Here is a 25,912-nt window from a genome sequence, read left to right as displayed (position 1 = left end):
GAGGGTATTAGAACATAGGCCCCATGGACGCTACTGCAGGAGACTGCTGTGCTTCATTAGCTACATCTAACAGACATGCCTCTCTTAATCCAATGTCATTATTACACAAAGTTAGTATGGGTTCCGTACTATCATAGAACACTCAGCCCCCGTGCCATTTCTGCAGTTGTCTTTTTTATAGTTGGCTTGTTTGAAGCAGTATCAGTCAAGATCTACACATGACATCCTGCTAATAGTTCTCTCAAGTCTCTCTTCTTTTTTATCTTATTTTTTTAGAGACAGAGTCTTGCTCTGTTGCACAGGCTAGAGTGCAGTGGCATGATCTCGGCTCTCTGCAACTGCTGCCTCTTAGGTTCAAGCGATTCTCCTGCCTCAGCCTCCCAAGTATCTGGGATTACAGGTACCCACCACCACACTGGACTAATTTTTGTATTTTTAGTAGAGACGGGGTTTTACCATGTTGTTCAGGCTGGTGTTGAACTGACCTCAGGTGATCTGCCTGCCTCGGCCTCCCAAAGTGCTGGGATTACAGGCGTGAGCCACCGCACCTGGCCTCAAGTCTCTTTTAATAAATAAAAATTCCTTCTATTCATTTGGGCAGAAAATAGGCCATTTTGCCCATCAAATCTCACACATCCTAGGTTTGGCTGACTATATTCTTATGGTGTCATGTAAGGTGTTTATGCCCCATATTTTCTGTAAACCAGTAGTTAATTCTAGAACTTTGCTTAGCTTCAAGTTGAACTCTTTGGATAAGAACATCATAGGCATCCCCGTATAATTCTTTGCCTTACAATGGAAAGGACATAATGTCTGGTCCTGCTGCCTTGGCAATGTAAGACAGACTCTTCAGTGGGTAATAGCCTTGGCCTCTGTTGCTCCCAGATTCACTGGAGGCTGTGAAGTGGCATATTTTTATTACATCATTCCTCCTGCATTTGTTAGTGGCTTGTCTACTGAAAAAACTTGCCCATCACTACTTATTTAGCCTGAAATTCAGTATATACAGGAAAGACAGGGAAAATGCTTAATTCTTTCCCTTTATCAAACTTCAGTGTGATTTGTTGGTGCCCATTACCTTGCATTTCTCTTATTAGGAGTGAATTTGGGTGTCTTTTATTGTTTTTCCTTTTTTTTGACAGCATCTCACTTTTTCACCTGGGCTGGAGTGCAATGGCACAATCTCAGCTCACTGCAACCTCTGCCTCCTGGGTTCAAGCCATTCTCTTGCCTCAGCCTCCCAAGTAACTGGGATTACAGGCACATGCCGCCAAGCCCAGCTAAATTTTTTTTCGTATTTTAGTAGAGATGGGGTTTCATCGTGTTGCCCATGCTGGTCTCGAACTCCTGAGCTCAGGCAATCCACTCGCCTCAGCCTCCCAAAGTGCTAGGATTACAGGTGTGAGGGTATCTTTTTAATTGGCTTATGGGCCATTTTTATGTCTTCCTTTGTTAACTGATTATTCACCATTTTTACCTTTTCATCCTATTGGATTTTGGGTCTTATTTTTCTTGTGTCTATAAATCATTCTTTATTAGCATAATTAGTCCTTTTCCTGTGACATATTAATTCCGTTTTCCCCAAATTGTTATTTGCCATTTTTACTTTTCTTGTACAGTACCTTTTTTCCATGCTTTTTTTAAATCATTTTTTCATGTAGACAATTTTGTTAGCATAGTTTTTAATTGTCTCTAGATTTTTGAGTCATTGCTAGAAAAGTTTTTCCAAAGCCAAAGCTATAAAGGAATTTATTCACATTTCTCAAATCCTAGTATATGGCTGTTTTTTCTTTTTTAATACTTAGATCCCTGATCCATTTGGAATTGTAACTGCCCAATGGGTTCATCTTGTCTGCATCCCACATACAGTCAATTTATCAAGACAGAGGAATTGCATTAGAGTAAGAGTTTAATTTTAATCCACACAAAGCCAGCTGAACAAGAGACTAGAGTTTTATTATTACTCAGGTCAGCCTCTCCCAAAATTTAAGAGGCCAGGGTTTTTAAACATAGTTTGAGGGGTGGGAGCTAGGGAATGGGTGCCGCTGATTAGTTGGGAATGAAATCAGTATCCAGAATTGGTGGATTCTTGGTCTCGCCAACTTCAAGAATGAAGCCGCGACCCTCGCAGTTGAGTATTACAGTTCTTAAAAATGGTGTGTCGGGAGTTTGTTCCTTCAGAGGTTGACATGTGTCTGGAGCTGCTTCTTTCTGGCAGGTACATGGTCTCACTGGTTTCAGAAATAAAACTGCAGACCTTCCAGGAGAGTGTTACAGCTGTTAAAAACAGTATGGACCCAAAGAGTGAGCAGCAACAAGATTTATTGCAAAAAGCAAAAGAACAAAGCCTCCACAAGTGTGGAAGGGGACCCCACTAGGTTGCCACTGCTGGCTTGGGCAGCCTGACTTTATTCCCTTATCTGGCCCCACCCACATCCTACTGATTGGTTCCTTTTACAGAGAGCTGATTGGTCCATTTTAAAGAGAGCTGATTGGTCAGTTTTGACAGAGTGCTGATTGGTGCATTTACAATCCCTGAGCTAGACACAGAGTGCTGATTGGTGCATTTATGATCCCTTAGCTAGACATAAAAGTTCCCCAAGTCCCCACCAGACTCATGAGCCCAGTTGGCTTCATCTCGTGGATCCGGCATGTGGGCTGCAGGTGGAGCTGCCCGCCAGTCTAGAGTTGTGCCTGCACTCCTCAGCCATTGGGTGGCCAATAGGACCGGGCTCACGGAGCAGGGGCGGCGCCCGCCGGGGGGGTTGGGCCTCCTGGAGCCCACTGGCCGAGGGAGGGCTTGGGCATGAGGGGCTGGAGGTCCTGAGCCCTGCCCTGCAGGGAGGCATAAGGCCAGGCCAGAACTCGAGTGCAGTGCCAGCCAGCCAGCACCCTCTGCAGCTGCTGGCCCGGGTGCTAAGCCTTTCACTGCCCTGGGCCGGCAGTGCTCGCTGGCTGCTCCGTGTGCAGGGCCCTCCAAGCCCGCACCATGCCCGCCGGAACTGGCACTGGCCTGTGAGTGCCCCCGCCCGCAGCCCCAGTTCCCGCCCGTGCCTCTCCCTCCACACCTCCCAGGGAGCAGAGGGAGGCGGCTCCGGCCCAGAGGGGGGCTCCCACAGTGCCTGGTGGGCTGCAGGGCTCCTCAAGCACGGCCAGAATGGGTGCCCAGGCCGAGGGGGCGCCGGGAGCGAGGGCTGCTAGCACGTTGTCACCTCTCAATAGGGGTGTGGAAACTGGTCGTCTTAGGCTGAGTCTGCTTCTGGGTGTGGGCACCGGAGGAGTGGCTGGTCCCAGTGGAGTCATCCAGGCATTGGAAATGCAAAAGTCTGAGAAGACATCTCAGAGGGCCAATCATAGGTTCCACCGTAGAGATGTTATTTACAGCAGTACTTGAAGTTACAAATCTTGTGACCTCCAGACAATGGCTGGTTATCATTTAACTACACGTACATCTTATCAGAATTCAGGCCCCTCTCACAATCCTAAACCTGTAGTCTTTTATTAGTTTCATAAAGGAAGTTTAGTTTTGGGAAAGGTTATTATCATTTAAACTATAAACCAAATTTCCCCCAAAGTTATTTTGGCCCATACCCAGGTGAACAAAGGTAGCTTGGAAGTTAAACGCAAAATGGAGTCAGTTAGGTCATATCTGTTTCCCTATCATAATGTTTTTGCTGTTACAATTTTTGCAAATGTGGTTTCAGAATTTATTCTCATGTGTGATATAATAGATCCAAATTGGTTTTTTCTCATATGGCTTCCACTGATCATAAATACCTTCTTCCTCCTAATTTAAATAACCACCTTCATCATAAATCCTAAGAGAATTTTCATCTTTCCTGTTTCTTTGATCAGTCAAGTACCAATGCACAATAGGTTTAGTGTAGAGCGTTTATAATAGTTAATAACCTGTGAAAAGCTAGCCCCAGTCACTGTACTTCTCCTGGCCATTCCTGCTTGGTTGTTCTTATGAATAAAATTTATCGTCAACTTTTGAAACAAAAAAAGTTAATAATCTTCTTATTGAGGTCACATGAAATTCATAATTAAACTTGGAGAGAATCACCATCTTTCTGTTGTATGTCATACAGTCTTCCTATGCAAGAATATGGTGTGTCTTTACATTTATTTAGTCTATGTTTGGCACAGTAGTAACTTATGAACTTCCTCTCATAGGATTTGACTGTTTTTTGTTAAGTTTATGCCTGGGTATTTTATGATAATTTAGGAAAATATTTCTACTAGTTTATTCCTTTCTGTCTTCTGGATACGTAAATATTTATTTATTTATTTATTTGAAAATGGAGTCTTGCTCTGTTGCCCAGGCTGGAGTGCAGTGGCACAATTTCAGCTCACTGCAACTTCTGCCTCCCAGGTTCAAGCGATTCTCCAGCCTCAACCTCCCAAGTAGCTGGGACTACAGGCACACACCACCATGCCCTGCTAATTTTTGTATTTTTAGTGGAGATGGTGTTTCACCATGTAGGCCAGGCTGGTCTTGAACTCCTGACCTCAAGTGACCTGCCCACCTTGGCCTCCCAAAGCCCTGGGATTACAGGTGTGAGCCACCACCCCTGGCAACATATATTGCTTTCTAGTCTGTATGCCTCTAATTGTTTTATATATTTATTTATTTACTTTCCTAAGAGTATGTTAACTAATATATAAAATGTAATGACAAATAGGAAGGCAATGGATATTATCTTGCTTTCAATTTTAAAAGGAAAAGGAACTCTATTTTCCTATTAATTTAAGTTATTGGATCTTAGGAATATATGTACTCTCTCTCTCTCTCTCTCTGTCTCATATATATGTGTATATATAAAATATCTTTTAAATTTTAGCTTAATCAGTGTTCTTAACACAAACATACACTGCATTTTATCAAATATGTTTTGCTTTCTATGGAGATGAATGTATGATGGATTATATTCATGAATTTCTACTCTCATTCTTGCATAAATCCTATTGGATCATAATGTATTAATGTATTAAAATAAATGTGCTGATGGATTCTGTTCACTATCATTTTATGTGAGATTTTACATTCATATTTTTAAGCAAGAATGCTTTTCTTGTGCATTCATTATTAGGTTGTATATCATTGTAATACTCACTATATAAAAATATAATTAGATATTTTTCTTGCATTTCCTACTCTCTGGGCTGAAATGGCACTAATAGCATCTGAATGTTAAAGGTTTGGTAGAATTCCCTGCATACCCATCGGCCTGGTGCTTTCTCATACTTGCCCTCTTTTTGCAGCCCTTATATGTTTCTTCTATAGAACCCAAGTTGATTTGCAAGGAAATTTGAAACTATGGAAAAGGGGAGAAATACACCTGTCATCGAGAAGTAGAACTTGTAAAGTGCAGTTTTTTACAGGGGAAAATGCTATGTAATTGTGCAGTAGTATGTTGACTAAGGCTGACTGTGTTAGAAGATAGTTAGTAATGATTACCTTTGTGACAGATTTGACCAGCCACTGAAATTATAAATGTCTGGTCCAAAAATCATTGATATTTTTACTTAATCTATGAAGTATTAAATCTAATAAGCTGGCTAATCAGTTTTTAGTTTTCTTTTTTCAAATGCCTAACTTTGCATATTTTATTGTTATTTAAGAACAAAGAAACGGCTTTCATATTTTTATCATAGGTTGATAAGTCAGGTAATAAATGAAATTCATCAGGTTTCCAAAAGAATCTGTGATTATGACTAGAATTGTGATTTCTCTGGGATGCTGTAGTGAATGTTACACTCAAACGGATAATTTGTGTATTAGGCTATATCTCATGATGTGTGTGAAAGAACTGATAGTTAAAAACAGTATCCCTTCACTTTCATGAAAATGCAGGGCAACCATGAAGTTAACACAAAGTATATGTAAGAGTTAAACTCTGTCTTGTCTGTCTTAAAGTTTTCTTAATATTGGTTTCTAGGTTCAAAAATCAGGAAATGCCTCTTGTTTCATAGGCTTTGCACAGAGGCCCTGAAGAGGGACTTCTCCATCCCAGGAGCCAGGGAATGGACCTGAACAGGTCCAGCCATCACGGTCATGCCCTGAGGGCTGACTGCAGCCACACCGCCACCACATGAGGTCAGACAGACAGATGGAGCAGATTAGGAATTACTTCTGCTGATATGAAGACTGCATTTTCCTAACCACGGGCATTTTCTTCTTTAAACATTTGGTGACAAGTAGTATTTGTTAATATCACAAAAATATACAACTGGCAGTCAGTAGAAAGGGCCAGACAAAAATAATTTCAGAATGACTAACAAATGAAATATAAAACTATCTGAGCATGTTTCAGGGAAGTATTACTTTACAAACATAGAGATTAATGATGAATTTAATATAAGAATGTTAAAATTCAGTATGTTGAACATCCAACAAAAAATACCAAGAGGAAACAAATGGGACAGGAGATCTTTTCTAATGATTCAAAATTATCCACAAAAAAGCTGCTGTGTCCCTCCAGTGCTTTGGAAGGGCCCTTGCAAGCAAGGGCTGTGTGGTCCCAGCTTCATTAGCTGAGTGGCATGTCAATCTCTGATCAAAAGCATTCACGACCTTAATTTGGGGATCCGGAAGCCTTCTCAAGAGTAGGAAGTGTTTTATAAAAAGCCCTGCAAAGAACAAAAGTGTTTCTATTAAGTCTTGGAGAAAACTATGGAAGACAGACTGTTTTTTAAATGATTGATGATTCTTAATGTTGTTTTGAAGCATTACCTGTATTTCCATAAAGGTCAAGACAATAAGCAGTTTGGAAATGATCACCCCTCTACTCTTGAGAAAAGTGGATTTATAAAAAGGGTGGCTGGCTGGGCGCAGTGGTTCACGCCTGTAATCCCAGCACTTTGGGAGGCTGAAGCGAGTGGATCATGAGGTCAGGAGTTCAAGACCAGCCTGACCAACATGGTGAAGCCCCATCTCTACTAAAAATACAAACATTAGCCAGGCATGGTGGCAGGCATCTGTAATCCCAGCTACTCAGGAGGCTGAGGCAGGAGAATCGCTTGAACCTGGAAGGCAGAAGTTGCAGTGAGCTGAGATCGTGCCACTGCACTCCAGCCTGGGCTACACAGTGAGACTCCGTCTCAAAAAAAATCTAAGTTGAGGAACTTGAATTTGGGGAACATGACAATCAGAAGAACAGATGGAGACCAGAGTTGTGCAGAGGGTGAAGGAATGGACACTAGAGTCATACATCCTAACCTTATACTCTGCCTCTTCATTATATACATTGTTTAGTGTCTCAGTGCCTCAGCTTTCTTATCTGTAAAGTGGGGACAGTAATGTGTATGTCATTAGAATTGTTGTGAGACTTACTATATAGAAAGCTCTTGGAACAGTTCATAGACTATAGTTACAGTTGTATGGACAGTGATATGATCATGATGACCGTGATGATGATGGTGATGATAGTAGTGGTGATGGTGATGATGATATTGTTGATGATGGTAGTCATGATGATGGTGATAGTGGTGATGATGATGATAGTAACGGTGGTGATGGTGATGATGGTAATGATGATTGTGATGGTGATTGTGATGATGTTGGTGATAGTAATCATGTTGGTGGTGATGGTGATGATGGTGATAGTAATAATGGTAGTGGTGATGGTGATGATGATATTGTTGATGATGGTAGTCATGATGGTGATAGTGGTGATGATGATGATGATAGTAACGGTGGTGGTAATGATGATTGTGATGGTGATGGTGATGATAGTAGTCGTGATGGTGGTGATAATATTGTTGATGGTGGTGGTCATGATGATGGTGATAGTAGTGATGATGATGATGATAGTAATGGTGGTGGTGATGGTGATGATGGTGATGGTAATGATGGTGATGGTGATGATGGTAATGATGATTGTGATGGTGATGGTGATGATGTTGGTGATAGTAATCATGGTGGTGATGGTGATGATGATGGTGATAGTAATAATAATGGTAGTGGTGATGGTGATGATGATATTGATGATTGTGGTGGTGACAATGATGGTGATAGTAATGGTGGTGGTGATGGCGATGATGGTAATGACAATTATGATGGTGATGGTGATGGTGATGATGGTACTGATGATTGTGATGGTGATGATGGTGGTAGTGGTGATAATGTTAATAGTGATGTGGTGGTGGTGAGTATAGTGATGATGACAGTGATGTTGGCAAAGGTAGGAAGAAGTAGCGGCAAGGAGTTCAAGGAAATATTGTGGCTGATTATTGGATGACCACTACATTACAATGAACCAACGTGAACCAAAGAAGATCAGGCTCAAAAATTAAAATAAGAATATAAAAACAATAACAACCACCACAAAAAACCAGCAAAAAACTCAGTGGCTACTACAGCAAATACATAATCTATAAAATTAGTCCAGGAGAGTCACTTAGCAAATAAGTGGCAAGAAGAGAAACAACAGAAACAGGGACAACAACAAACTCTGGAGTGGAGGAAGGTATCTGATATCAGAGTTGTTCCAATATGTTGTCTAAAAACAACAAAAAAAAATCACAAAACCTTAAAAGAACAGAAAAAGCATGACACACACAAAGGAAAAAGCTATTAATAGAAATTATCATGGAAGAATTCTAGATATTGGATGTGTCAGACAAATACTTTAAAAATATGTGTAAAGAACTTAAGGAAATCATGCCTAAAAAAAATCAAAGGAAAGTATGACAACTAGATATCACCAAATAGACAATATCAGTGAAAAGGTAGAAATTGTTGAAAAAGAACCCAGTAGAAATGCTAGAGTTGAAAAGTACAATTACTGCAATAAAAATAATCACTGGGTCGGCATAATAACAGATCTGAGTATAAAGAAGAAAGGATCAGCAAACTTGAAGATAAACCAATGGAGATTATCAAGTGAGTGGAATAAAATGAAAAATGAATGAAGAAAAATACAGAGAAATGAATATACCTGTGATACATCATGAAGAATACCAACAAACACATAATGGGAATCTCAGAGAGAAGACAAGAGAAACAGGGACAAAATTACTTGAAAAAATAGTGGCCAAAAATTTGACAAAAACAATTCATTTATACATCTAAGACTGTCAACAAACCCCAACGAACTTAATGAGATTGACATCTATACACATCATAGTGAAACTAACAATGTTAAAGACAAAGAGAACATTTTGAAAACAGCAAGAGCAAAGCAATATTTACTTACAAGTGAATCACAATATGATTAGCAGCAGATTTCTAATGAGAAATCATGGAAGCCATTAAGAATATTAGATCACACCTTCAGAATGTTGAAAGAAATGACTGTCAACAAATAATTATATTCCTAGCAAAATTATCCTCAAAAACAAAGAAGGAAAAATCAAAAGACAAGTCACATCCACATAAAAACTTGCACCTGTATGTTTATAGCAAAGCTTTATTCATAAATGCCCAAACTTAGAAGCAACGAAGATGGCTTTCAGTAGGTGAATTGATAAATAAAATGTGATACATCTAGATAATGGAATATTATTCAGCAAATGAAATGAGCTATTAAGCCAGGAAGACAGGGAAAAACTTAAATGCACATTACTAATAAGCAAACCTGAAATACCTACATACTATATGAGTCCAACCTTAAGACACTCTAGAAAAGAAAAACCATGGAGACAGTAAAAGGATCAGTAGTTGCTAAGGGGAAGGATGGCAGGGAGGGATGAATAGGTGGAGCACTGGGGATTTGTAGGGCAGGAAAGATACTCTGTACAATACCGTAGTTGTGGATACAGGTCATTATACATTTGTCCAAACCCATAGAACATGTAACACCGAAAGTGAACCCTAAGGTAAACGATGGACTCTTAGTAATAACGACATAATTGATCAATTGTAACCAATGTACCATTCTGCAGCAGGATATTGATAATGAGGGAGGCTGTGCATGTGTGGGGCGGGGGATATACAGGAAATCTCTGAACTTTCCACTCAGTTTTGCTGTAAACCTAGAAGTACACTCAAAAATAAATTCTATTAAAAAGAAAACGAAGCTGGACACAGTGGCTCACACCTGTAATCCCAGCACTTTGGAAGGCCAACGCAGGCGGATCACGAGGTCAGGAGATCGAGAGCATCCTGGCTAACATGGTGAAACCCCCATCTCCACTAAAAATACCAAAAAAAAAAAAAAAAGAAAAACCAAACATAGCCAGGTGTGGTAGTGGGCGCCTATAGTCCCAGCTACTCGGGAGGCTGAGGCAGGAGAATGGTGTGAACCCAGGAGGTGGAGGTTGCAGTGAGCTCAGACTGTGCCACTGCACTCCAGCCTGGGTGACAGAGCGAGACTCCATCTCAAAAAAAGAAAGAAAAAAAGAAAAAGAAAAGAAAGGAATTCTGGAGGCGGATGCTGGTGGCGGTTGCACACCATTGTGAATGTACTTTATGCCACCAAATTGTGTCCTCAAAAATGATTCAAATGATACACTTTACATTATGTATATATTACTACAATTAAAAAATTCCAGTGGCTGCAAAAGAAAAGATGAACCACAGAAAGGGAGAAAATATTTTAAAATATGTATCTGATAAAGGACTTGTACCCAAAATATACAAATTCTCTTAAAACTCAACAATATAAAAACCACCCAATTAAGAAACCAGCGAAAGATCTGAACAAACATCTCACCAAAGAAAACATACATATGGCCAATAAAAGCATGAGAATATGCTCAGTATTATCAGTCATTGGAGAAATACAAATCCAAACAATGAGGAAATGCCACGTCACACCTGCTGCAATTGTTATCACTGAAAAGACAGAAACTAACAAGTGTTGCAGAGGATATGGAGAAATTGAAACCCTGGTACATTTCTATGGATTTTAAGTTCCAGCCACATTGGAAGACAATCTGGCAGTTCCTCAACATGTTAAATGTAGTTACCCAGACTCAGCAATTCCACTGCTAGGTGTATAACCAAGAGAACTGAAAACATGTATCAACACAAAATCCTGTACACAAATGCCCATAACAACATTCATAATCATGAAAAAATGGACTCAACCAAAAGGTCTACCAACTGATTAATGGATAAACAAAGTATGGTATATCTGTACAATGAAATATTATTTGGCAATAAATAAGAATGGAGGGCCAGGGGCAGTGGCTCATGCCTGTAATCCCAGCACTTCGGGAGGCCGAAGCAGGTGGATCACGAGGTCAGGAGATCGAGACCATCCTGACTAACGCAGTGAAACCCCGTCTCCACTAAAAATACAAAAAATTAGCTGAGCTTGGTGGTGAGTGCCTGTAGTCCCAGCTACTCGGGAGGCTGAGGCAGGAGAATGGCGGGAACCCGGGAGGCAGAGCTTGCAGTGAGCCGAGATCGCACCACTGCACTCCAGCCTGGGCGACAGAGCAAGACTCCGTCTCAAGAGAAAAAAAAAAAAATGAATGAAGTACTGATATGTGCTGCGATAGGAGTGAACCTTGAACATATTTTGCTAAGTGAAATAAGCTATTTGCAGAAGCTCACATATCATATGATTCCATTTATATAAAATGTCCAGAATAGACCAAACTGTAGAGACAGACAATATATAAGTGACTACCTAGGACTAGGTGAGATGGGTAGTGGGTGTGGGGAGGAAAAGGGGAGTGACCACTACTTGGTCAGGTGGTTCATTTTGGTGATAAAAATATTCTAAAATTAGATTAGGGTGATGGTTCCACCATTCAGAGAATATGGGATAACCCTCTGATTTGGGCACATTGAATGTGTGAATTTATGTATGTGCATTATATCTCAAATAAAGGTGATTTAAAAACAAAGTTGAAAAGGAAGAATTATAGCATAGAGCACCTTTTGTAATTATGACAGCCTAATGGGGATAGAAGGCAATTGGGACATGGCCAATGGCCAAGTACAGTGTTTGATTCCTTCACAGAAATGCTTCAGACTGGCTCTGGGTCCCTTGAGCTTAGCATTTTCAAGTGCGAGGAGAGCGTGTGTCCCTGCTGTGTTAACAATAATTTCACCGGGCAACCCACAATCAGAAAGCGGGACATGCCTGGGCTTTATTTTCGTCTTTCAATGATGGAGCCAAGCCAGCAACGTCAGGCAAAGAGGGAAAAAACTCAAGAAGGCAGATTGCCTTTAAGAATTTTGCAAACTGATTTAAATGTGTAATCAGCACATTTCAACCACTTTATTAATATGTTTGCATACATATGTGTGCACGAAGGCAGGGCTTTTAGTATTCAGGATAACTCATCAAGATGGTGCATAGGTTTCTTCCAGAGTCATGCCATCAGTGTCTGTATGAATCAGCGAAGGCGGAGAATGCTAATGCTGTCGCGTGTTCCCGATGACACAAGGCCTAGACCTGTTCTTGAGAGTAGGGCACGCCCCGTGGGGCGGACACAGCGGCAGAGCCTGCAGATCAGGCGGGAAAAAGAGGGCAGGTGCACCAGGCCATAGAGCTCCAGCAGAGAGGGGGTGGTGTTATTCCAAGCATGGTTCAGAAGTGGGGAATTCAGGAGTACAGATGCAGGCAGAAAAGCAGCCATCTGGCAAATATCCAGCTCTGGCTCAGGGAGCCAGGGACCCCTGGTGACAGTGCCCACAGGGCGGGACAGAGCCCCTGCCCGATGCCATGGTCTAGGCAGTCACCAGTCTGGGCCCCAGGCAGCAGAAGCCACCAGGTTCCTGGAGTCAGTAACCACCTGAGAAAGGGTCCCTGAAGCAGGTCAGTATTCACCTATCAAAGCTGGAGACTGAAAGGAAAAAGGGTCTATCGAATCCTGGAGTGATTACCTTACTGAGTTCCTCTTTCCTGAGATCTGGATGGAATACATTCTGGGGAAGGGTAGAAGGTGTATGGGCATGGGCCATGTAGTTAGATCTGCATGGCGAGGACTCAGAGTCTGGGAGCCATTGACAAGCACCTCCACTCCTTGAAGGCCGACGGCAGCTGCGGCTCTCCAAGGTTAAAGAAATGAACCACCCCCTGTGTGTTGTCAGTGGCCAGGCCTATGTGGTGGAGCGCCTGGCCGTTCGTGAAAATCTGCAGTGGGATTAGGTGGCATTTGGCCGTTCATTTTTCGAGTTTCTGTGTCTTGGAGTAAAATTGAGAGAGCACATATGGCCTAAAAGTTTAACTCCTATTCATTGATCAGAATTATAATTTTCACTTTAATGATTTATAAATGTGTACCTTCAAGCGCTAATGTTTGCTCTGTATTTTTAGATGGCTATCCCAAAGAAGAAATGATTTATAGATGGAGAAAAAATTCAGTGGAGGCGGCTGACCAGAAATCATGGCGGCTTTATCAGTTTGACTTCATGGGCCTCAGAAACACCACAGAAATCGTGACAACGTCTGCAGGTAGGAATTTACTGAAAGAGGCATAGCTCTCAAAATTCAGCGAGGCCTAAGGCCATATGTAGTCATATCCTTAATGTCCCAGCCTTTCGGGTAACCATGATACATTAGTGATTCTGGAGACAAAACAAGTGATTCAAAGTGAAACTGTGTTGTAATGTTTTAATTGGTATGGGAGAGGGATGATTAGAATTAATTCATATTTTTGAATCCAGGCTGTGTTTGCATAATGTCTATAAACCTAGCTATAAACTTAACCTAACTCACTACTGACCATATTTACACAAACCAATTTTACTGATGGGGAGAATTCTGCAAATTTCCATGCACAAGAAGAATCAGATATTATTGAGAATCCACACATAAAAGAAGCTGGTTTGACATGTCCTTTGAGTTTCAATTCTTTTTATTTACTCTAAGTTTTATCTTTAACTTTGAGTTTCTTTTTCAATGATGGAGTGCAATAATTACCTACCAATTTGATTTTATGAAGTGATTATTACATGCATATTCAAAATCCTGTAATTAAATAGAAAGACTTCTTCTGCCTATGAATATATGTGAATGTGTTTTGTTTTGCTTTTTGTCTTATGTCTTATGTTGTTGTTTTCTGGTTTGGGTATTTCATTATTCCTAGGGTCTACTTTTTCACAACTGATTTTCCTTTGGCAGGGTGTGGGGTGCAGATGGGGGTAGAGTCAGCTTTTCTACTGATATTATTTGTTAGTATGAAGAATTTGTTGGCTCTTAAAATTATCTAATAATTTATTTTATTGGTGAGTAGATTAAGATGCCAGTTTTGAGAATTAATGGTAAATATCTTTAAAGCCCAGTCTTAATTCTTGATACCACTGTAAAATAGAGAGTTATTGACACATCAAGAAAAGTCCTGAAAAAGTTACCTGATTAAGGGAGAAAAACAAAAGATTCTCTATGGGTGTCATGGTGGAAAATGTAAGAAATGGGATCTGTGTTTAAATGTTAAACAATGACAATGTTAAATAATGGAACACCACAATTTATGTAAATGAACTGCGGAGGCAGTGCAAAGGGAAATGTTTTGGGATGCTTGCTGCCAATTAAGAGGCACCTACCTTGGTCATGTAATTCCCTGTCTTAAAGGCTGCAATGCACCAGCAGACCTTTGGGGTCTAAGGCTGCCTGAAGGGAGTTACCAAGCAGCAGGGAGGACTGCTCTAGCATTTACATCCCAAAGGTCACTGCTTCTCCTTTCCTGGTGTTCTCAAAACAAAAGGAAATGCAAAGTTAAGCTGAACCCATCTAACTCAGGGGATTTTGAAATTGATTGCAAGCAAATACTAGCTCAGAAAAGTGACAAATAGAAGGAGACAACAGATTTGAGGCAACAGTCTGGGCAATTCTTGTGCTAGGTGTTACTGTGGCTCTTAAAGAAATTATAATCGATCTCTAAAGTCATATTTTTAGTAAGTTTTACAACCATATTCGATCTTCTGTATAATTACACTTGTAAGGAAAATGTCCTTAGGATAATAAAAAAAATTCCCATTTCTTATGCTCGTGACGGACGCATGGTAGCTGGAGCCCACAAGCATGAGAAGTCACACTCTGCCTGCAACTGGGGTGTGTTGTTGCGTGTTTTCAGGCCATATCCAGCGTCAATTCAGGTGTCAACAGTTCACTGTTTAATGAATATTCATGAAACACCATTGCTTGCTAAATGTGATTGACATTTTCACAATGTGGAGGATCACCCATGGGGCTGTGATGGCATTTGAAAGGATCCCTGTCAGATAAATGCCTTTTTATAGGCAAATGTTATTCCTTGTTTCTCAATCTCCTAACTCAAAATTATGACTACAGCAATAACACACTTACTTACATAATCCCTTTTTTCCAAGAAAACGAAAGCATTTGCAACACTGTCTACTTGGTTCTCACAAGTCGTTGTAAAGTTTGAAAAGGATGGACATGATTGTGCCAAGTTTTCAAGCTTATGTAAATAATTCTACTAGGGAACTTATCTGTGAAATGGAAACACTTTGGGAAACCTCAGAATCAGGATAACGAGATGTGAAGCCTGCAGGTGCATTGCCAAGTCCAGGCCCTGGGAGGTGGTCTGTGTCTCTTATTGCCTCCCACCATCCTCTCACTGTAGCTACTGTGGCCCGCCATGCTTTGGGCAGAGCCCTAAACAGCTGCGTTTATTTGACTGGACCCACTTTTCTCTGTTGGGATAACATGAATATCAAAAAATATTATTTATGACATTCTGAGACTTGAATGTAATATATTAAATATGTTTATTTAAAATGCACAAAGACTGTTCAAAAACATTAGTCACTGAATTAGTTTCCTGGAGCTGCTTTCGCAGTTCTACCAACTGTGGCTCAAACGACAGAAACGTGTCTCTCAGCTCTGGAGGCTGGAAGTCTAAAATCAAGATGGCAGGCCTGGCATCTTCCGAGTGCCGTGAGGGAAGGATCGGCTCCAGCCTCTCTTGTTGGCTTGCAGGTAGTATTCTCTCCATGTCCTTCTAATGTGCAGCGAATGCAAGAAGTGAATTCTGTTCTTTTGTCTTCTCCCTGGAGGTGTCGATCTCTGTGTCTGCATTTCCTCTTTCTATAGAAACACCGGTCATATTGGATTAGGCCTGCCTTCATGACCTCAACCATTTTCAGAGGCTCTATTTCCAAATAAGGTCATGTTCACGGTACTGTGGGTTAGGACTCTAACATCTTTGGGTGAATACAATTTAACCCATGGCAGTAACCCAGAAAGTTTAGCACACTATGAAGAGTAGCATTTCAATTGCATTGGGAAATGAGATGTTCTCTTTATCCCAGACACATCCATTTTACTTGGACTTCCTAGTAAGTCCAAGTGTCTTGGACTTCTGACTGGCACAACAGTGTGCTTGGTTAGGTTACTGATGGTCTTGAACAGTGTCTGTGCAGTGTTTGTGCCTTCCTTAACTATTCTCCAAGGACAATTGCAGCTGACCTTTCCTTTGCACTAGCCAAAGGCCACCGTGCATAATAAAAATCAGAGACTTGTTTTTTCTTTTTTTGTTGTTGAGACGGAGTTTCACTCTTGCTACCCACGCTGTAGTGCAATGGCATGATCTCGGCTCACTGCGACCACCACCTCCTAGGTTCAAGCAATTCTCCTGCCTCAGCCTCTCAAGTAGCTGGGATTACAGGCTCCTGCCACCACGCCCGGCTAATTTTTTGTATTTTTAGTAGAGACAAGGTTTCACCATGTTGGCCAGGCTGGTCTTGAACTCCTGACCTCAGGTGGTCCACCCTTATGGGCCTCCCAAAGTGCTAAGATTACAGGTGTGAGCCACTGTGCCCAGCAAATCAGAAACTTTTTGTTATCTCTTCTATATATCTATATCTATCTACCAATTGCAATAAGAAGTAAACCTCTTACTTTTTTTATTCTAATAATTTAAAATATCTGTAGGCATACCATCACTGAGAATAACCTGCAGCGATTTCAAGGAAGTATATATCTTGGAATTATTGGAAACAGGCTGATGGTAAAACGTTCAGCTTTGGTTTTCAATAAATGTTGTTAATTAAAAAGAAGCTCAATATATATGGATATGCATACATGCATGAGTTGATACACACACACATATTTCCTGCTGTGTCAGCTGAGAAGTCCTAGGAGCAACAACACTGCAGGAGCAATAAGCACCCTTAGTGCCCAGATCTTGGCTTCTCATATCATTCTCCAGTTAAAGGAACCAGGGCTCCTTGGAAAAGTGGCAGATTGTGAGGCTGCAGCAGGGAATATACAAGATGAGCCTAGAGAATCTTGCAGTTCCAGAAATTAAGACACGCTAACCACTCACCTCACCCCCACCCACCTACACACAAAATCATGGGGCTATATCAACAGATGCAACTAAAAGATACTACAACGGTCAAAGCCAAAAAATGTGAGCAGCAAGATAAATACAGTAGTATTGGATTATAACCCAAGAAGAAAAATCAATATCTATGAGGCCACACTGATGCAAATAAATGATTGAATAAATACATACATACCTACATGGGAGAACCCAGACAAATCCCCCATGCAGAATTTCACATGATTTATGTAGATGTTATTCTCTCAGGGAGGCAGGGCACAGCTCCCACTCTTCACTTGTGGGCTGCACCTGGTGACTTTCTTCCAAAGAGCACAGGAGGAGACAAAGGAAGAAGATGCACAGGGGATACGTCTGGTGAGCACCACTCAGCCAGGTGATCGGTGAACATGGTCAGTGATTACACATGGTGATCCTGTGTACCCTGCATATGATGCGATGAAAATCCACTTTACGAGTCTGGAAAGAAGGTGGCTATGGAAAGTTATCCTCTTGGGTTGGTGCATCAGTGAGTCAATCGTTACAATACCCATGAGCCATTATCTCAGAGAGAAAGGAAGGAAAGATAAGTGGACTCTATACTCCAGACATTTTCTGAATTTCAAAACTGTGAAAAGAAGAAAGTGAAGAAAACAAGGAGAAGGGGTCTGAAAAGCAGACTCTGTCAGGGAGGGCAAGATAAGGAAAGCGCACCACTGAGGATGCACCGGGAAGGGGGTCGCGGTGAACATGCCGCTGGAGCTACAGCCCCCGGAGTTACCTGTACAGCGAGTGCAAAAGAGACTAAAAAGCCTGTGAAACTGCAGCTCAGCCTTCAGTCACCCCAGCCCCTGATGGTATTAAGGTGATTAGTCCCAATCTTTGGCCTGGAAAAGAGAATGAAGAGCCCCCGCTTGAAGGATAATAAAATTTTTTTTTTTACAGATGTTCATACAAAAAGTGCACTGTGGCCAAATGATCAAAACCCAAAAATAACACAGGTATCTGACTTTTTACCAGAAATCATGGCAACCAGAAGACAGTGGAATTCCAAATGTGAAAAGAAACAGAGAATATTCTATTAAAAAGCCAATAAAAATAATGGTGAACTAATGACGTGTTCGGGCTAAAGAAAAACAGGAAAAGAGAAGGAGATTGACTCTATGCTCTCTCTAGCAAGCTGCTTCTCTCCCTGTGTAAAACCTTTATGGCATTTGCAGGTTAATCCATATCTTTGCCATATCAAGGCTGCCGTAATGCCCGTTTGAACCTGAGTCCAGTTGTCTACAATAATTCGGGTAGAATGCGCGACGCTTTTTTCTCACCCACAGCAGGTTTGTGAGGTAGGACTGGAAATATGAAGGCGGCTTTGCAGTGGGCATACCTCCTGCCAGCTGAGGGCGCTCAGGTCAGGCTCAGAGCACGCTCGGAGCGGCTTTGTAGTGGAAGTGATCCTAGCAAAGGCTCCCCGAGGTCACAGGAAGAGATCAAGGAAGAAGCCTGGGGCTCCAGACTCATTGCACTAGGAGCTTTCCCTCTGGTGCCTGGTTTATTCTACGACCACGAAGAGGCTCCCCCACCCAGAGACTAGTTATTACGGTCAAAACGTCAAAACGGTCAGGAGAAAGGCTGCTCTCCCATGGCTGTGGCAAAAGCCACATGGCTTGATGTGGACATCTGATGTTTTGGAAGTTGATTCAGTCTTTATGTGTAGAAGCTTCTGTAAGGAGTTCTCCAAACTCCAAAAAATGATTCTCTATATAAAGTGTTTGATATTGTGTGTTTAATATTCCAGCTAATTAAAAAGTACATATATTTCCCCAGGCAGTGCCCACTGGGAGGGAGGGAGCGCAGAGGGCAGGAGCTCCGGTGCTAGAGTCAGACCGCACTGCTTGTACGAAGCCGCACCACTTACCTGCTCTGTGACCCTGGGCAACTCCTCTGACCCGTCCCTGCACTCCCCTCATAAGCGAGGGGCAAACTGCCTCCTCCTTTATATGGGTATTGTGAATTTCAGTGAATGAAGGCATGCCGAGCACATAATTGCCGGTATAGATACACAAATATTGCCTATGATTATTGACTCAATGTTGTTCCTGTGAGGGAGACTTGAGAGATTTACGCATTGTCTTTCTTCAGTAATCATCCACTAAGTCAGCTGCCAGCACTGTATTCAATGAGACTGCTCCAGCAGGATGCTATAGTGAGATTACATCTTGAATGCAAATAGGAATATATGTTTAAATAGCTCTTGTAGAAGAAACTCAAAAAGTGGTTTCTTCTTGGCTTTTTGTCATATTTTTCTGAATGCAATCTGGGTAATGTATCAGTCTGGGTTTGAAAGTCATAATTTTAAAAATAGCGTCAGTATCTTTGTTCACAGGATTGAGTGAAAAATCTTTCAAACCCGCTGTGAGTCATCCTCCATCTCTAATTCAGACAGGAAATGCGGAGAAAACCTCTTCTTGGTCTAATGAACTGCTCGTCCGCTAAGAAAATTTTTTTTTTTTTTTTTTTTTTTTTGAGACGGGGTCTTGCTCTGTCGCCCAGGCTGGAGTGCAGTGGCCGGATCTCAGCTCACTGCAAGCCCCGCCTCCCGGGTTCACGCCATTCTCCTGCCTCAGCCTCCCGAGTAGCTGGGACCACAGGCGCCCGCCACCTCGCCCAGCTAGTTTTTTGTATTTTTTAGTAGAGACGGGGTTTCACCGTGTTAGCCAGGATGGTCTCGATCTTCTGACCTCGTGATCCACCCGTCTCGGCCTCCCAAAGTGCTGGGATTACAGGCTTGAGCCACCGCGCCCGGCCTCACTAAGAAAATTGAAATCCTGTGATACAAATCATATCTGAATATGTCTGTTTTTTTTTAAATCAGATTTAATTAATTACTCCTTCCATGGGACCTGAATAAATTATAGCATTTAATATATGATGACAGTAATACGTCTGCATAAGAGCATTTTATGGTTTTCATTTGGCTCTTGCTCTGTACTTTGAGCAAGGTAGGACACGGGCCAATAGCTTTATTTATAGATGAGGAACCAGTCTCAGCAAGATCTCAGGCACGGCCTTCAGTGGTGCACCCAATATGTGCTGTGGCTGGCGTTAGACCCTCTCATTCTGAGTCCAGTGGCTTTTCCACGATGTCAGTGCCACAAAGAGTTAACTTGACTTCCGGTATCTCACCCCCGGTTTCCAGAACATTTTATTTACCTCCCCGGTGTTGGACTGTATATACCAAACAAGATATCCCCTGGCATGGAAGATATTTTATATCATTTTTCCACTGTAGAATCATATTACTGCTTCCAATACTTGATTGGAAGGAAAGTCTTAAATCTGTATCATGACATAAGCGAGTATGATGATTTAAAATTATAAAAGTACATTCTGGTTGAGATTTAGGGCTCTGGAAAGTATTTCTCTGGAATATCGCCACGCTTAAGATGCTCAGGCACACTCATTGTTTCACATGCTCTTTTGATGATACTACAGCCCTTTAAGGTAGCCAGGCCACTATCCCATGACACAAATGGCAATCTGAACCTTAAAAGTATCTTTGTTCATGAAATGCGAGGGCGAGCCGTCCTGTAGCCTCGAGATAGCTGTAGAGCACAGCACTCTAGGAAACCTGCACTGGATAAAAGCCAAACAGCCCTTGACACCTGAGCTGAAGCTCCTGGAGCACTCCCTGCCCACGTCCTAGCAAGCACTCATGCCACACTCCCATACCCTCCGAGCCCACCCGGATAACTCAGTAGTCCCTGGGCTTTTAAGCATTGATGTCATTCCTCCAGGAGGCCATTTTCAGGAGCTGCTCCCACACCCCTCAAAGCCCAGGACGGGTTGACAGCCATTTACTTCCAGAATGCCCTGACTTTGCCCCATGGTGACATTTAGCACATAGCATCGTACCGTGATTGTAACCAAGGAGGACTTGGAAGACAGAGGCTGAGAATATGATGCTGGAGCCATCCTACCTGGGTTTAAATTCCAGGCCTGCACTCATAAGATACATCGTCTTGGATCACTGTCTTACTTCTGAGACTCAGTTTCCTCATCTGCAAAATGGGCAGGACAATTCTCATGCTGGCCTCAGAGATAAGGACTTTGTGAGGATTAATGAGCTTGAAAGCAGACAGCAGTCATTGTCTGGCATTCATTTTATACCTTTCCCAATGAATCCACCTGTTGGTGTCCCAGGGAGCTAGCAAAGTAATTAGCTCAAAGAAAGTACGTGAATGTTTGGAAGAGAAAATAACCCTTAATTTGTTTAGCAAATGAGTCTAAAGGATAAATATATCCCATTGCAAACATTTAGTTGTCATCTTAGAAAAATTAATATGGAAGCATTAAGGAGACATAGGAGTGAATATATTGTTTTGATATTTTAGTAGCTACATTTCACTCCTGTTTGTATTAATAGTTTCATTATTTAAAATTTATCCAACAAGGCACTTTTTAAATTTTTTTTATTATACTTTAAGTTCTGGGATACATGTGCAGAACATGCAGGTTTGTTACATAGGTATACACGTGCTATGGTGGTTCGCTGCGCCCATCAACCTGCCATCTACGTTAGGTATTTCTCCTAGTGCTATCCCTCCCCCATCCACCCACCCCCCTCCAGGCTCTGGTGTGTGATGTTCCCTGCCCTGTGTCCATGTGTTCTCATTGTTCAGCTCCCACTTATGAGAACATGCGGTGTTTGGTTTTCTGTTCTTATGCTAGTTTGCTGAGAATAATGGTTTGCAGCTTCATCCATGTCCCTGCAAAGGACATGAACTCATCATTTTTTATGACTGCATAGTATTCCATGGTGTATATGTGCCACATTTTCTTTATCCAGTCTATCATTGATGGGCCTTTGGGTTGGTTTCAGGTCTTTGCTATTGTGAATTGTGCTACTACAAATGTATGTGTGCAAGTGTCTTCATAGTAGAATGATTTATAATCCTTTGGGCATATACCCAGTTATGGGATTGCTGGGTCAAATGATATTTCTGGTTCTAGATCCTTGAGGAATCATCACAGCTTTCCACAATGGTTGAACTAATTTACACTCCCACCAACAGTGTAAAAGCTTTCCTATTTCTCCACATCCTCTCCAGCATCTGTTGTTTCCTGACTTTTTAAGGATCGCTTTTCTAACTGACATGAGAGGGTATCTCATTGTGGCTTTGATTTGCATTTCTCTAATGACCAGTGATGATGAGCTTTTTTTTCATATATTTGTTGGCTGCATAAATGTCTTCTTTTGAGAAGTGTCTGTTAATATCCTTTGCCCACTTTTTGATGAGGTTGTTTGTTTTTTTCCTGTAAATTTGTTTAAGTTCTTTGTGGATTCTGGATATTAGCCCTTTGTCCGATGGATAGATTGCAAAACTTTTCTCCCATTCTGTAGGTTGCCTGTTCACTCTGATGATAGTTTCTTTTGCTGTGCAGAAGCTCTTTAGTTTAATTACATCCCATTTGTCTATTTTGGCTTTTGTTGCCATTGCTTTTGGTGTTTTGGTCATGAAGTCCTTGCCCATGCCTGAATGGTATTGCCTAGGTTTTCTTCTAGGGTTTTTAATGGTTTTAGGTCTTACATTTAAGTCTTTAATGTATCTTGAGTTAATTTTTGTGTAAGGTATAAGGAAGGGGTCTATTTTCAGTTTTCTGTGTATGGCTAGCCAGTTTTCCCAACACCATTTATGTACTTTTCAGATAAGCCTAGTTTTGCCATATGGATACAAATATATGAACCAAAATTTTTGAAAGGGGCAGAGCAGATTGATTTTAGTTGGTTGATATTTATTTTTAATAAATATCACATATTAAAGGCATGTAGCTTACCACAAATTCGTTTTCTATGAAAATACTGTAAGCTTTCAGCAGGATTCAGATTTTAACAGTCCACACGGCTTCTGTGCAGACAAGGGATGCCATGGACCTATTTGGAGGCTGGCTGCCTAGGTGAGGAATTGATTCCTTAGGAGTCCCCTGGGGACTCAGGAGCCTACATAGGTGACGTCCATCCAGCTCACGTGAAGACTCTTGGCCAGACGTCCATTTTCCGTCTTAATCAACATAGAATCTGAAGAAATGCAGGCCCGTTTCCTGAGATAATGAAGCCTTTGCCAGCCAGGGTCAATCTCTCTTTGCCATTATTGTCATGGTAGCCATCAATCAGATAACCTGGGTGATTATCCTCTTTGTCCAATGAAACTTTTCTTAATGGTTCTATTTCAACTGGTTGTCACTGATCAGACACTTCTGTGCGGGAAATTTTGAATTTACCCAAAATAGTTCCCTCCAGACCCCAACTTTCCTTGGACAACAGCACTGCTCTTTGGATGTTGCTCGGTTCTCACTTCGCTCTCCATAACAAATAAAGATATATTTATCTTTTAGACTCTATTGCTAAACAACTGACAGAGACAGGAGCATGGGAATTGTGTGGCCGTTGTCCTGCCGCTGCCCCCCCCACCCCCCCAACACGCGGCTCTTGCGCCTTTTCTGTGGCCATTGAAGATGTCTGTCGTCAGAGTCGTACTACATTGGACTTAGTAGTTCACCTTCTCCTTCTGATTTGCTCTAAACCAGAAGGAGACTCGCTCCATTTATCAGAACACCACACATGAGAGGAATGCAGGAATGCTGTTGTTTCGCAAGCACCTGGCTCTTGGCAGGGGCACTCTCATGCCCTCCTTCCTGGCTGTGCTGCTGAGATGCCCACGCTGGTCTGGATGGACTCATGCAAGCCCCACGCCCTTAGCCCCCATTGGCATAGCTTCAGCCCCACACTGAGGCCCCTGCCTTCAAAGGCCTGGGGGCTCCCCTTCCCAGAGGGTATCCAAACTGTCATTCAGTCAACCTATTGACTCTTCCCAGGGAAGAAAAAATCATAATTCAAGAAGCCATGCCGTCAGCTCTGCTGGCAGCCAAGCACCTCCCAGTCTCAGACAGGCAGCCCGGTCCAGTCCTGGCTAATGTTTTCCTTGCAATCACAACTCAAAATTCACATCTATTTTCCTGTCCATAGGGGTTTTCCTTGAGTATCACCTCATGTGTCATCATACAGAAACCAAAAAATTCTACTACCACCTAGATTCTACAGTTGATATTTGTTTTCTTACTTCCTTTAAGCTATCCATGCATGAATCTTTGGATTTCAAACATCTGCTGATTGGCAGTAAGACCAGTATATACTTGTGTTCAGTTAGTATTTTATGGTAAAAATCAAGTGTAAGGACAATAAAGTGTAAAAATTATAGGTCCATGTAATGCTTAAGTGTCTACTCCTCAAAGAAGTAATTACCAGTAAAAAAGTGCGATCAGGGCCGGGCGCGGTGGCTCACTCCTGTAATCCCAGGACTTTGGGAGGCCGAGGCAGGTGGATCACAAGGTCAGGAGATCGAGACCATCCTGGCTAACACAGTGAAACCCCGTCTCTACTAAAAAATACAAAAAACTAGCCGGGCGAGGTGGTGGCGCCTGTGGTCCCAGCTACTCGGGAGGCTGAGGCAGGAGAATGGCGTGAACCCGGGAGGCAGAGCTTGCAGTGAGCTGAGATCGCGCCACCGCACTCCAGCCTGGGCTGCAGAGCGAGACTCTGTCTCAAAAAAAAAAAAAAAAAAAAAGTTCGATCAGAACAAACAACAGATGAACACAAAGAAGCCGCAGAGTCTGAGGACGAGCCTCACTGAAGTAAGAATGACAAGGACGTTCGAAAGTCACTCTGTTACTCCCTGTGTTCATACTTCAAATATGTGGGCTGTTTGGGCCGTTTGCATGGCTCTACATTTTCTTCTTATTACCCCATGTGCCCAATGCTACTGTTATTTACAGAATTTATTTTTTAGTCATATCCCATATGACTTGTGTAATTTTATTTATCAAAGCCTTGTTATCAAACCATGTTGGGGTAATTTATTGGTCTTTTATACCAAAAGCCTTTGTTTCGTCAATACAAAACATAAAGCTCTAGCGGTTTGGAGTTCATCCAGAGTTGCACAGCATTGTGATTAGCCCATTTGTCAGGACTAATTACGCTCAAGTTAGAACAAAGTCTTTTTAAAAAGTAGCTAGCCAGCCCCCAATTTTAATGAGGACTTAGAGTCATAGACTTGGCTTGGAATTCATCATCGCTCCCTGAGTATGTGTCAAGTAGAAAGAGAGGGCACATTCCAATGGCTCTTTATTTCTTCTGTAATAAAGCCACAGATAAAAGGAGCATAAAAAGCATGCTTTGGTCTCGGTTTAAGTCTGACTTCAAAAGAATCTGAAGATGATGTGAAGTTAATGCGCTGCTCCCAGGACATCATAAGCTGGCTAAGCATGCAGCCCAGGGTGACTGCAGCAGCTGCCAGCCCTGGCTGTGGGATCCGGGGCAAGTCTAAGGAGAGAGAGCAGTTGGGCCTGGAAGCCCTATCCCAGCCCCTGCCTAGCACAGGGTTCTTTTTCTTTCTGCCATTTTAACTAAGCTGGAGGCCCCAGTATATTTTAGGGAATCAGTCTTCAAAATAACTGCTGATTCCATGCAGTGATATTGTTTGTTTCACAAGTAGATTTGCTTTTATAAAGTAGAATATTTATTTGTTCAAGACATATATTCATGTTGTTGTTTATATTGATGAGAGAACCACTCACAGACAGCTGTGCACTCACTCTGTGCATGTAAAGGCCGGCCTTAGGCCCTGCACTTCCTGTTTAACTTGTCTGCCATCTATGAGATTCT

The 25,912-nt window shown here is 41.9% G+C and overlaps 1 protein-coding gene across 3 annotated transcripts in view; it reads left to right on the top strand.

Moving 5' to 3' along the window:
• Positions 1-25,912, top strand: part of GABRG3 (gamma-aminobutyric acid type A receptor subunit gamma3) — a 562,718-nt gene that overhangs the window by 496,907 nt on the left and 39,899 nt on the right. For all 3 annotated transcript variants that reach the window (XM_028850620.2, XM_077938673.1, XM_077938674.1), the window contains one exon: positions 13,221-13,358. In XM_028850620.2, the coding sequence (XP_028706453.1) occupies positions 13,221-13,358 (138 nt within the window). The remainder of the gene's footprint in view (positions 1-13,220; positions 13,359-25,912) is intronic.

This window comes from Macaca mulatta, chromosome 7, assembly GCF_049350105.2.
Source record: "Macaca mulatta isolate MMU2019108-1 chromosome 7, T2T-MMU8v2.0, whole genome shotgun sequence".
In the NCBI taxonomy this organism is placed as follows: Eukaryota; Metazoa; Chordata; class Mammalia; order Primates; family Cercopithecidae; genus Macaca; species Macaca mulatta.
Note: the sequence above shows the minus strand (reverse complement) of the source record. Positions and strands in the feature narration are given on the sequence as shown.